A 13,849-nucleotide genomic window follows, 5' to 3' on the forward strand; every position below is an offset into this window, starting at 1 on the left:
GCGGGTGCTGGTTTTAGAGTCCCATTTCAGACAACAGCCAGGCTTAAAAGAACCCCTTTCCACTAGGAAATGACCCATTGCTGAAAATGGTTGCAAGCAGCAAGCTTTCCTAGCTCAGCCTCATTTAGAGGCGACAGAAGTAGTTGCTGATGTACATGGGACAGAACCATTTGTAGACAATTCCTGAGAGTGTAATACGTCTGGCCTTGTGAAGACCAGTTGAGCTCCGCCTTCGTTAGCAATGTGAAGACCAGGTTCCAAGTATGTGCTAGCCAGGGGCGGCCCTAGACTAGCTGCCAGCAACGGGTGCCCTAGGTGAACCATGCAATCGGTGCCCTCACCTCCAAATGGTATTGCACCACAGTTTGGTGCCCAATTTAACTTGGCGCCCTAGACGACCGCCTAGTTTGCCTATATGGACGGGCCGCCCCGGGTGCTATCATTTTAAATCTCTTGGTTGCCTCAGAGAAAGTCAAATTGACATTATCATCAACCTGTCTATGTTAGAGCTCCTAGCATTGGAGACACTTGGGGAAATCAAACAGGTGGTAGCAACACTGGGAACATTTTGAGAATTTTTCCCACTGTAAACATGGCCTATCTGAGCTTTTATTACAAATTCCTATTTTCAGGGGCTTTAACTGGTTAAGAAAAAAATCTTATTTTTCTCCCCCTCTCTCCCTCCATCTTTTCCCTTGCAGGCAGAACTAGGAAAACCTCGGAGAAGCTGCTACACTCTTCCAGGCTATGACTTTGCCTATGGGTTATACCTTCATGGGGATGATGGAGGTGTACCTGAAGGTATGACAATGCAAATAAAGATTAGAGTTCCCATTAGAGCAGTGAGGAGCAACCTAAGCTAGTAAGTGGGATGCATGAGTGGCCCTCCTTTATCTCAGGGGCCACAAGATTTTCACAACCAAGATGGTCTCCTGGGATAGGGTAGTTTTGCCAACTGCACTTGTGTGCCTAGAATTTGCGGGGTGGGCCGACTGAAGCATAGCAGTGCTTTGATGGAATACAGAGGGAGCACATGGCTCTCACAATGCTGTGTGCAATCATCATGTACCTCACGTCACGTGCCTTCGCTTTAAGTACATGTCATTTTTGTAATACTGGTAGTAAAAAAAACCCTATGTAGATGAAAACCAGCAGGATCTGGCAACCCTGCATTGTGGGCAACAGTAAACAAAATGTCTTATGGGCCATACATAGAACCCCGATGGGCTGCATGTGGCTCGCAGGCTTCAGGTTGCCCACTACAGCATTAGAGGCTATTAAAAGGTTTCCCTCACCTGGAGGTCACCAAACAACCTGCAGGTTAGAGTGTAACAGCATGCCTTGTGCTTCTTAAAGTCCTAATACCAATGGGAGGAAACAAAACACTAACTGAACTGAAGGGGGAGAGTAACATTTTACCTGCTCATGGGAACAGCATCTGTGGTCTTTGTTGTGTGCAAGAGCCCCTGGCCAAGAGTCCCTGGACTTATGTATATTTGGGATCCAACTCATCAATAGTCACCATCAGGTTTAGCTGCAGCACTGCAAGCCACAAAAATGTAGACGAGGAAAGTTGTAACATGCTCCAGGTGAGTTTACTCCTGGTTTGAAGCCAGTGTAAGGTTAACTAGTGCAAGTCACAGCTTTCCTTCTTTATACTCAGGGCTTGTAATAGTGCACCCACATCCCCTGGCGAGACTCTGATGGTTGAATCAAGGCTTATTCCAAATATAAACAAAGCCTGGTACTCAAACACATGGTCAACTGCTTCCCATTGGGTATGTGCAGACAGCAGCACTATTTCGGGATACGTCTGGTATCCTGAAATAGCATTTTCCGCATCTTAAGAGTACACCCATTATTTTGAAATGCAATCAAAATAATGCTCTTGCTATTCCAACATCCCAGTAAACCTTGTTCCATGAGGATTTAGGGACTTATTGGAATAGTGATCTATTTCAAACTTTGGCGCTGTGTAGACAGTCTCTCTCAAAATAAACTGTGCAATTTGCATAGCTTATTTTGAGCTAGTGCTGCTGTGTAGACACATGCAGAGAGAGGATAGAATGTTTGAAACCAACCATGTGCTTCAATCAAGACCAGGCTGTTGTTGATGCTTCTGTGATGTTGCTGAGGCCTTCCTGTGAGTGTACAGAGATTTTCTAAGAAAATGCACAGCTATTTGCAAACTCAAGGTTCCTTACAACTTTTGAAGCTGATCTACCCTTGCAGAAACTTTTGCTCTTGGATATGAAAAATGAGCAGAGATGGGCCCAAATCTAAGCAGAAACAGGCTTGAATTATCCCACTTTATGCTCAGAACTGGCTTTTGCATTGGATGCTTGTGGCAATTTACATAACTTTCTGTGAATTAAAAATAGACAAAATTTGCCAAAATTGGTGATTTATAAGCATTTATATGGATGGGGGGAGGTGGAAAACTGGGGGAAACGTGAACTCTGCACTTGAGATTTATGGATTTTTGCCAGTTCTTGCCTGTCTCTGTATGCACTGTACTGATATGAACGCAGTTTGAATTTTAGAATTTCACTCTGAGTAGAGGACTAGCAAAAGGTCTATGCATCACCTGAGTCCCAGTGATGTTGTACATAGGCCTCGAGTGGGCCCTCTGCACCAGAATGAGTTTCACCCAGGATGGGTTATTCAAACTGATTTCTAGTAACTTTCTTTGTTCTGGCTCTTAGCGATAGGTCACTGGCACTCAATGAAACCCAAGCCCCCTTCCCCAAGGGAGATGCAACGGGACTACAAGGCCATGAACCGGGGAGCTCTTAAGGCTGGTTATGTCACAGCACGTGAATTCAACCTGTACCGCCAGTGGAAGGACATCCGCTGCAATGAAGATGATGAGAGTCGTTTTAAGAGAGCCCCTCCGAAAGTACCTCCAGATATGACCTATGGAATGCTAGCACGGTAAGAGAGAAACCTCAGGCTACTCTAAGGGCTAGATTCTCCACTGAGATCTGTTCTGCCTGTCTGCATCTCCAAGGATGGACGTAAGGGAGGTTTGCTATAAGTAGAAGTGCTGTAACACAGGAGTCTCCTAAAACACACTCAGCTCCAACATGGGTAACCCACACACCTTCTGGATGCAATGCACTGTCCCATGTAGTGGCACTTAAATCATTTACAGAGAGAAAGAATGAGTGTGCTCTATGACCTTAGCTCAAGCTGCAGCGACTCCTGCCCCAAGGTTTGGTTCTGCCTATCAGCATTACACATGCACATCTGACTCCCCAGAAGGGGAGTGGCCTTTCTCAGTAAAGCACATAGTACAGTAAACTTCCGATAATCCGGCACCTTTGGGACCCAGGGGGTGCCGGATTATCAAATATGCCGGACTATCGGAAGGGGGGGCTATGAGGGGTCTCGGGTGGGGAGGGTGCCACCCCAGACCCCTCATAGTCCCCCCTTCCGATAGATAGTCCGGCTCTGCCCCAGGAGTCCCTGATTCAGCCGCTGCTGAAACTGACCAGCAGCGGCTGAATCGGAGACGCCTGGGGCAGAGCAGCTGGAGTGCTCCCAGATTGGTCAGGGTAGCGCGGACCCTTGGCGCAGCAAGACCAACCGGGCAGTACCCCAGCTGCTCTTGGGGACGCCTGGGGCAGAGCAGCTGGGGTGCTGCTAGGTTGGTCCTGCAGCGCCACTCCTCGGCGCTACTGGACCAACCCGGCAGCACCCCAGCTGCTCTGCCTCAGGTGTCCCCAAGTCAGACGCTGCTGATACTGATCAGCAGCTGACTCCAGGAAGCCCAAAGCAGAGCTGCTCTGCCCCGGGCTTCCCTGAGTCAGCCACTGGTCAGTTTCAGCAGCGGCTGAATCGGGACGCCTGGGGTACAGCAGCTGGGGTGCTGCCGGGTTGGTCCCACAGCGCCGAGGTGTGGCGCTGCTTGACCAACCCAGCAGCACCCCAGCTCCTCTGTCCCAGGCGTCCCGATTCAGCTGCTGTTGAAACTGACCAGCGGCTGACTCAGGGAAGCCCTGGGCAGAGCAGCTATGCCTCAGGCTTCCTAGAGTCAGCCGCTGGTCAGTTTCAGCAGTGGCTGAATCGGGAACACCTGGAGTGCTGCTGGGATTCTACATGCCTTCCATTAACCAGACCCCAATAAACCACTGGTACAAATTTCCATCCACAAAAGGAGTGTCAGGACTGAAGCCAAACCCCTTTAAAGTATATTTGACCCTTTCCTTTAACTCGTGTTTTTTAGTCCAGGCAGTTGAAACACTGGGATTATGGGCTAGATTTTTCCATAGTCTGGCACTTTGTGTTATTTATATCAGTAGAAAGTGGGTGTAAAATGCTCCCTACCTATGTGCATGCAATCAGACAGCAAGACATCCAGGCCTGGCCAAAGAGTTTGCGGTGCCAAAGGCGACATGTTGTGGTTGGCTGCACTGCATGGCTGAGCAGCTCCCAGCCAGGGCTGCGAGTGAGCAGCCAGGTGGGCGGGCGCCATGCAGCACAGAGCCCTGAAGGCGCAGGGCCCAAGGCAACCGCCTTGCTTGCCTTGCCCTATGGCCGGGCCTGAAGACATCTTTATGCTGCTGTGGCTAATCTGTGCTTTGTCTAGGCTGACGCCGCTGCCCTTTTCAGGATTCCGATAGCTGAAATGCTGGAGATGCGCCTGTTGGAGCCAAGTGTGTTTTAGGAGACTTCTGCACAACAGCAAGTCCTCTCACAACAAACCTCTCTTAAGTCACTGTTTGGAGATGCAACCTAGTTCCCTGCTGGAGCACTTTGGTTCACGGCATAGTACACAGGGCCCAATCATCTATCACCCTGCACCTGTGTAACTCTTTACACAAGTACAATATAGGTATACAGTTCAGGTTTGGTAGCATTGGACATTCACTTTGCACTGATGTAAATGATAACCAAAGGTGCTGGGCAATGGAGAATCCAGCCCATAATCTCAGAGCGCCTCAATTACTTGGATTCACTTATATGAGTTAAAGGATTAGGGCTAAAAGTATTTTTAAAGGGGCTTCTGTCCCGCCATTCCTTTTGCGGATGCAGTTTTGCACCAGCAGTTAATTAGAGGCATGGCTACTGCAAGCATGCAAGCTAGCATTAGATATCTAACTACCTGTTTTCTACTAATATGAATGATTACACAAGTACAGGGCGGGAGAGATTCAGGCTCTATATTCTTTATTCATGCATATCTCTATGTTTGGAGATGTACACCCAAATGATAGACCCTCAGATAATCATTGTATATGCATGTATAAAGAACAGAGGGCCTGAATCTCCATTTCTCTGTACTTGCATAACCATATATGTATATAATCAGGAATAAAATGTACACTCATTGGAGTTTTAACAAAGCAAAATAACTCAGGGTCTTGGTTAAGAGAGCTGAGAGATTAAAAAGCTCAATTTAAAAGTGATCCAGGGAGGGAAGACAAAAGAAGCTGAAACCTGGATCAGCCCCTAGTAACATACAAATCATAACAACCTACTGCAGAGGGGTTTAATGTATTGGGGTTTTTAATGAATAATAAAATCATGAGAACAGTAATGTGTGGACCAGCACAGAACATTCACTTTTCATCCCTTTCTCATGTGCCTCTTTGTTTATTCATGCAGTGCATGTACAATCATCGATTTAATATCTGGAGTGGCTTGTTTCAAATTGTGTGTGTGGTCTTAAGTAACTAGGACACCAATGGTTTGGGTTGCGGGTTACGGGTCTTTCCACCTGACTCCTGTGTTACTATGCTACTAATACTCACATTTAAATGCCTTTTTGTCTCCCAAAGCAACTCTCATACTCCTGATTTTATCACTAGTCTCACCATACTGGGTGTTTTGCTTTAAGTGCCAGCTCCCAGAATCGTGTGAATCTGAGACCTTGTCTTCACTCTGTGGAAGATCGACGCTGCCACGATTGATGTTCCAGAGTTCAAATTAGCGAATCTAGTTAAGACTCACTAAATAGAGCTCTGCCAGCAGCTGGTACTCCTGCTCCTGTGAGGAGTAAGGAAGTCAACAGGAGCGCTTGCTCCCGTCAGCCTCCCGTTGTGGGAATGGAGCCAAGCTCGGCTTAAGGTAAGACGACTCGAGTTGCTTACCTTAAACCAAGCTACTTTAAGCTAAAACCTGGCCTCAGCTTCTGTTTAAACAAACAAACAAACAAACAAACATGTCTAGTCCTTGTAGTGGGAGCAAAGCTTGAAAATGTGACTCCAAAAGTCTCAAACACAAAAGGGCAAATCAAAAAGAACCCAACATTTTAAATCTCTCATGTGTGAAACCAATCTCATGATTCAGGGGGTAAAGGGGAAGACTTGATTTCTCCATGTGTGAGGCTGGCAATACTGTGTGGCTGTGTCTAGACTGGCAAGTTTTTCCGCAAAATCATCTGCTTTTGTGGAAAAACTTGCCAGCTGTCTATACTGGCCACTTGAATTTCCGCAAAAGCACTGACGATCTCATGTAAGATTGTCAGTGCTTTTGCGGAAATACTATGCTGCTCCTGTTGGGGTAAAAGTCTTTTTCCGAAAGACTTTTGCTCAAAAGGGCCAGTGTAGACAGCAGAGATTTCTTTTCTGCAAAAAAGCCCCGGTCGCGAAAATGGCGATCGGGGCTTTTTTGTGGAAAACTGCGTCTAGATTGGCATGGACTCTTTTCCGCAAAAAGTGCTTTTGCAGAAAAGCGTCCTGCCAATCTAGACGCGATTTTCCAAAAATGCTTTTAACGGAAAACGTTTCCGTTAAAAGCATTTCCGGAAAATCATGCCAGTGTAGACGTAGCCCATGATGCGGAAGGGAGGACCCTGTTGGTCCTGTTCATAGGACGGTTCAGAGAGGTCAAACCAAGACTTATGCTTTGAGGGCCCCCCCCCTGTGATGGCTGCTTTAGCTGTCCTATGGATGGGTCCTGCGGGACCCAGGGCATCCTGGAGGGTTGTCTGGGGGGGTCTGGCATGGGGCGGCCAGTTCCTCTCCCTTTCAATTTAAAATTGTTCCTATTTTCTAATGTGTCTATGAGGGTTTTTTTCCCCACCAATGGGGCATCCACGGTTTCCCTTATGAGAGTATTCACCAAGCCAGCACAGCTCACTGCCGTTGAAGTTTTCCTGTTAATCATCCCATGTGGTCTCAGTCTTACTTTCATCCCATGCCTCTTTTATGCTTCCATGTGCCACCATAAATAATTCCTCCTTCACCAAGCAGAGCAAATGTTTTACTTCTGCTCCCAGGCAGCCCTTCCGTTCCTGATCACTTTTGTGACACTTCTGCAAACAGCCTCCAATTCCTTCATATCTTTCCTGCAGTATCTTAGAGTTGCGTCAGAGTTGAACGGAGAGGGTTTATACTTCCCTGCACCACAACAGGATGCTTTGGCATACGCAGCATGCCAGTTGTTTCCGACAAATCCAAAACGCCGAGCAGGAGTTTAACACCCGTATATTTGCCAGTAATTACAAGAGTGTGAGCCATGCATTCCTTTCCTCTGCAAAAATACGGATGCACACAAGAACTATGTGGCCCAGAAAGAGGTGCCGAGTCAGCATATTCCTCACCACGGGATCAGGTTGTACGGAGCAGCTGGCTCACAAATGTGCAGCAAGCCAGAAATTGGCAGGTGAGCAGTGCACCAGCTCTAGGGATTCTGGCCCACCACATGCATGGACCCTTCCTACATGCTTTCCCTGGACCCTGCTCATCCACATCAGCATGGCCAGGCCCAGTAATGACTCAATAGGCTTATACGCTCAATAAGCTTATGTCTAAGGCACTTGGGTCATGTGATAAAATGAAAGATGAGACTCTGATGTTAACAAAAATAAACAGCTTGCCCTCATGGATGCAAAGTTCGCTCCGAAGTGTGACCGATGCAGTCATTCCTGCCTGAGTCTGCAGGCTGCCTGAAACCAGATGCAAACCGAGCCCTGCCTTTGCATGGTGGGCCCCATGTATGGAAGCACACATATGCTGGCTGCTGGGGTAAATACTAAGGTGCTCCCCTGCAGCCACTCCTGAGGGATAGAAAGAGGCTTGTACCTTTGCTTCTACAGCAGGGGAGGGGATGACTTTACCACTGCCAATCCACAGGGCCACAGCCTAGGACAGGGGCCGGGGTGAAGCCCCACAAGGCCCAGATCCCCTTGTTCAGTCCCCAGCTGGGTCAGTTAAGCTGTGCTGCTGGCAAGCGAGCTGTCCATTGCACTCAGATGCCTTCAGAAGGGTTTTGCAGAGCACACAGCTGGTGTTAATGCTGCTTTTGCTGGTGTCTGGTTTACTGCGTGAGGTGAGATGTGCAGCATTTGGGCAATAGGACAAGTACCACAGCTTCATGGGGTGCTTTCCTTTGCATCTTGGCCAGGCTAATTTCCCTCCCCCTTTTGCCAGGAGGAGTCAGCCAGCCACAAGGAAGAGGGGAAAGTATCCTGCTTTGTGCCCTTTGCCTTCAGCCCTGTCCTGCTGTGGACTTCCCCACATTTCTCTCCCAATTACCTGGCATCCTGCAGGGCTGGGGACTACTCCAGTCTGACTGGGTCCATCACACCACAGGCTGCTCCAACCAGGCCTGGTGTAGCCTGGCACAAGCATTCAGATCCATCAAAAGCACATGAAATACTTTCTGACGCTGGCACAGAGTCTCTGTTGTCTCTTGCAGGGTTTTTATTACTATCTAGCTTTTAAAATGAAACCTAATCACTAACAAAAGAAATAAATAGCAGCTACAAATTCAAGGGAAAAGACATGATGAACAGTGGTGTGTATTTTACGTGATAGTAAATGGGCTTTGCATATGCAAATTGAATGGATTTTAAAATGGTATTTAATGACAATTTTCGTAGCGGACATTAACATTAATTGCATCAAAATGAAAATGTAGCATTAGCTTGCTGTTAGTAGCAAATGCCCCAGCTATAAAGCTTTATCTTTATCAGTACCAGCCCTTGCTGATGTGACAGGGCTGTGCTGCAAATTGCAGGCAAAAGGGCTTTTATGTTGCAAAAGTATCCCCTAACGCAGACCAAAATCAACATCAATTTTGCTTTATTTCTTCATAAACGGGAGGTTAAATGGCTGCCTGAAAGAGATCTAGGCCTGGTGCAAAAGTTTTACTGAAAATCCACAGACCCACAGCATCAGGGAAAGAGGCACCAGTCTTCTAATTTAAAGTTATTGTAGCACATCTTGCCTCTTCTTTAATAGCCACCCTATATGCAGAACGGTTGTATTTATCCCCTTACTTTAAAAGCATGTTATAGACAAAAATCAAATTACTAGGATTATTAAGGAGTTGTTATGGCCACTTTGATAACCAGCGGCCCAGCCAGGCTGGAGCAGCTCCCTCCCCACATTGCAGTGCACCTAGCCCAAGCAGTCCCCCGCACATGGCACTCAGCCCTAGCCCAAGCAGCCCCCGCCTGCAATGCAGCAGGCTAGGGCTGGCCTGGTCGGAGCAGCCTATAGTGCAGTGGGCCCAGCTGGGCTGGAGGGGCCCCTCCTGCCTGCAGGATTCCGGTGAATCGGTTAAACGGAATGCTTAACATTCCGTTTAACTGGTTAACTTTTTAACCGGGATTTTATATCCCTAATATTTAACTCACTTCTCAGAACTGACGCATTAAAGATACCACCAGCAAAGACAAAAGCTATTGGGTCCGATTCAGTCTCAATTGACAGTAGTTTCAGCAGGGCTGCAGAAGTTGTAAATCAGGATAGAATTTGGCCTGTCATTATTTGCAGTCTGGAGGTTCTGCTTTAGCAGCCTCCTAGGTTAGTGGATCATGGCCTGGAAAATTACACTAGCCACACTAAATTGTATTTGTAATGCCGGTTAATGTTTATTTACAGACCTTGGTCAGCAGGCTTTAAATAAATCCAAAATAAATCCCAAAATGGCGGGAATTTCTGGGCCTTGATATGTCAGGCATCCAAAACAACATTCATTTAAAAAAAAAACCCACACTTGATTATTGGTACATTTAAGTAAACTTCTGTTTGCAGATTCAAAGCTCTCATCCCACACGTTAGCTGGGGCTGCTACTTGTTAAAGAGAGCCTTCTCAATTAAGTGGTAGAGAAGTGGGGAGGGGAGAAGGAAGTTTGGAGGGAGAAGTGGGGATAATCACAACATCTGGTACCCTTCATGGATTCCAGGAGCTGGGAACCCAAATGCCTTTAGAAAAAAAACAAAACAAAACCTGCTTTAATGACTATGGTATTCAAATGAATCAAAGTTACCTCAGATTATCAAAGCCATATCTGAGCCTTGACTCCTGAGGTCTGGCACAACTCCAGAGGAGTAGGAGCAAAGAAGACTTTATGCCACCTTTGTCTCTTCTGGATTCTGGGCTGCTGCTGCAGGACCCTTGTTTAAACTGCCTATAGGCTGCTGACTATGAGCACTCAAAGGCTGTGAGAAGAGGCAACATAGGGCTACTTCTGCTGGCCCTGCTCTGCTTCTGTACTAGGGATGTTAGGGTTAACGATGCTCACCAGGTGAAGCTTACTGGTTACCAGTCGCCCATCTGGGATGGAGCAGCTCCCCACTCTCTTGTGGTTAACAGATTAAACAGGATTTTACCTCCCTAATCCACACTGGGGTATGTTCCCATGGTTAGTCATGGTCCCTTCACATCACCAGAAGGGCCAGAATCCAGCTCTTTCATTCCTATTTCAGGACAGCAGCAGGAGTTATAAGGGCAAATTCACGTGGAGGAAGCAGCTTTGCTATCACAGGTGCCCTATGGATAATGTACATACTCCTTTTCAAAATAAGAAACGTTTCTCTGGCCTTCTACCTTTCAGGCATCAGTCCCACTACCACGACACAGGCGCTACATTCTCCACCAATGTCCTACATTCTCCAACAGATCGGAGAGCAGCCTATCATTTTGGTTCATCCAAAATAAAAACAAATGTGAACATAAAGCTTTGTTTTATTAATCCTGTCCCAATCTGGTCATTCTCTGTAGTAAGGCAGATCTTCGTATGCTTTTGAGAATGGCACTTCCCGACCCGGATGGATGCATATTCCACAGTTTGCTTTGTATGCACAGAATTGTGAGCATTAGAGTGAGGCGGAGGTTATGGGGCCTGTTTGTTCCAATGGATGTTTAGCTTAGAAGGTCATGAGTTCTTTAGACTAGTTTACTACAGACTGGGCTGATTAGCCACTCTGCTTTTTGCTGATTCCACCCCTCCCCTACTCAGAGAATTGTTTTCTACAAACCATGTGGCTAGCTTTGTTGTAAGAGTCATAAAAAGGACATTTTTCATCTCCTTTTTCCTTCTCGCTCTCTTTCTCTTTTAGTATCCGACATAGATTTATTCTCTCCCTGATGCCTGTGGCATTCAGCGCTGGGAGGGGTCAGGGGAGGCGCTGATGGGACAATAATAGATAATACAGTGGTTCCCCAGGGTCTTGTCCAGCTCCATAGCCTATCCATCAGCAGGCAGTGCTTGTGCCAAGGTCAGCACTAACGAGGATGTGGTAGGGTCCCGGCCTCCCCCATGGGGCATCCTCCAATCAGATTTCTCGGATTCATGCTCCAGCTTCTGATCTTTACAAGAGCTACCTTCCGTGAACCAGAATTTGCAACAGAGAGGGTGTTCGCAGAGTACAAGCACTGGAGTAATGGCTGGGCTGCATTGTAAACAGGTTTCTAGGCTCTCAAAGAAAACTGCCGTCAGAGTGCCTCCCTGCAATTGCTAAATACACCCTTGCGAGAGGAGAATCTCTTACACAGTGTCACATACCTGTATAACATTTGTAAATTACAGCTACCATTCCCTTTGCATTTATTCCCCTGGTACCTTCATTTTAAAACCTTGCTATGTGGTGTCACCACTGAAAGATGGATCTAACATCTCTGGCCAACTATGGAACTTATCTTGCCCCCATCCCTATAGTATCTGAGCATCTCACAATCTTTGGTACATTTTTCCTTTAGCACCCATTTGTGGTAGGAAATTGCTGCTATTCTCAAATTACAGGGGACAGAGGGCAAATTTTTAAAGGAACTTAAACCCCCTGAAGATTTAGATGGGACCTAGAGGAATTTTTGCTTAAATCAATAGGAGGGGCACCTCGGTGCTGTTGAAAATCCCAGTAGGGACCTATCTGTATTTGTAAATGTCTAAATACTTCTTAAAATCTGGCCGTAAGTGTCTTGCCCAAGGTTATGCATGACAATTGTGGGAGAATAAGACAAGTTGGGTTCAATTCTCAAGTCTCAGCCAGCATCCTAACCACACGGCCACATTTCTATCAGTTTTAGTGACAAGTGTTTGTGACGGATGTTAGTTTCTCCCTTAGTGAATGTTTACACTTCAGCAAGGCTCTGCTGAACTCAACTTTCCTACCAGGAAGTAGATAGAGACACAGAAAATGCACTGGGCTGAATAGGAAATTAGGAATTCCCAGAGTTGTAAGATAAATATGATCACTATTATTGTTTGCTACTGTGAAACTAACCTTACAAAATTAGCCCCCTGTCTGGACAATCAACTTTCGAATCCAGTCCAATAGCAACATGTATTTTTTGTGTCCTGACCTCCATCCTCATGTTGTCAAGAAAGAAACTTCTGTTTGAAGAATCATTCTTTTTTATAATATCGGAGACATTTATACCCAGTCATGTTTCCTTCTAACAAGTGGAAGTGTAGCTAGAGGCTAAATCGCTTTTATATCAACTCCTAATTGTTGGCACAGTGCTTTGAACATGTAAAGTGCTCAATAAAAGCTAAGTATTGTTATTGCTTTTAAATAATTTTAACTGTATTCATGCAAACATTGGTTCGGGTAAAATATGGAAATTCACTGTAGTTGTTATGGTTTCTACTCAACATCTTCAGGCTTGTGGATATTTTTCTTTTAAGAGGAAATGAGCTGTCAGATCATTGTTAACATACCGCCAAGAAGTCCGGCTCATCTTACTTACAGAAGCCATAATGAGTAAGGAGAGCAGCATATGGCCATAAGTATTAAACTTAACATCTAAATTGCTTCTTATCAAATAGGTGATCCTAAATAGGAGAAGAAAAAGAGGAAAGAATTTGCCCTAATCCCCTTATGTGATTTGTGTGGGTTTGGAGTGTGTATATATATCATTAGAAAATTTTCTATCAATTGTATTTTTTTGACAGAAAATAACTTTTTGGAATAAATGAACATTTTCTCCAAAAAATTGATTTTTGTAAAAAAATATTTTTTTACATGAAAACATGGACATTTTAGAAGAAAAAAATTGGAATTTTTGTAAAAAATTCACAAACAAATTTCCTACCGGTTCTAGTATAGAGGGCTCGACAAAGTATTAATGCCCACAAAACAGATATCAGACAAGATCACAAAGAGAAAACAGTTTCTTGCCATTTTAACCAGAAAGGACACTCTCTCAATGACTTGACCACCTGCATTCTGCTACAAAGACCTTTTACATCTGCACTTGAAAGGGAATCCTCTGAACTGTCATTCATGTTAAAATTCGACACTTGCCAACAAGGACTTAAACATTTGAACTATCTCACCCATTACCAAGACAGTTTCCCCAATTATCACCTCTAATACCATTAACTCACAAACATCCCACTCTCCCCACCTCTAATATCATCAATTCACAGACACTTACCTTCCTTCCTCCCCCCCCCCCCCCCCGCATCCTCCTCCTGTTCTGCAATGTGATTTGTCCTTTTCATATTTGTTCATTTTTTTTTAATTGTATCCTTTGGTATATATGGTTGTGACTACTTTCTTCCACTATTTGATCTGAGGAAGTGGGTCTGGCCCACAAAAGCTCATCATCTAATAAACCATCTTGTTAGTCTTTAAAGTGCTACATTGTCCTGCATTTTATTTCGAAA

General features: G+C 45.5%; 1 protein-coding gene and 1 long non-coding RNA gene across 3 annotated transcripts in view; one reads left to right on the top strand and one right to left on the bottom strand.

Moving 5' to 3' along the window:
- CFAP77 (cilia and flagella associated protein 77) overlaps positions 1 to 13,849 on the top strand; it is a 127,297-nt gene that overhangs the window by 77,182 nt on the left and 36,266 nt on the right. The window contains exons 2-3 of the mRNA XM_075905745.2: positions 702 to 801; positions 2,706 to 2,934. Of these exons, the coding sequence (XP_075761860.1) occupies positions 702 to 801; positions 2,706 to 2,934 (329 nt within the window). The remainder of the gene's footprint in view (positions 1 to 701; positions 802 to 2,705; positions 2,935 to 13,849) is intronic.
- The window catches only part of LOC142819347 (uncharacterized), a 72,887-nt gene that overhangs the window by 20,982 nt on the left and 38,056 nt on the right, over positions 1 to 13,849 (bottom strand). The gene's annotated exons all lie outside the window — the stretch shown is intronic.

The sequence above is a fragment of the Pelodiscus sinensis genome, chromosome 23 (genome assembly GCF_052426305.1).
Source record: "Pelodiscus sinensis isolate ZL-2025 chromosome 23, ASM5242630v1, whole genome shotgun sequence".
NCBI classification, from domain to species: domain Eukaryota; kingdom Metazoa; phylum Chordata; order Testudines; family Trionychidae; genus Pelodiscus; species Pelodiscus sinensis.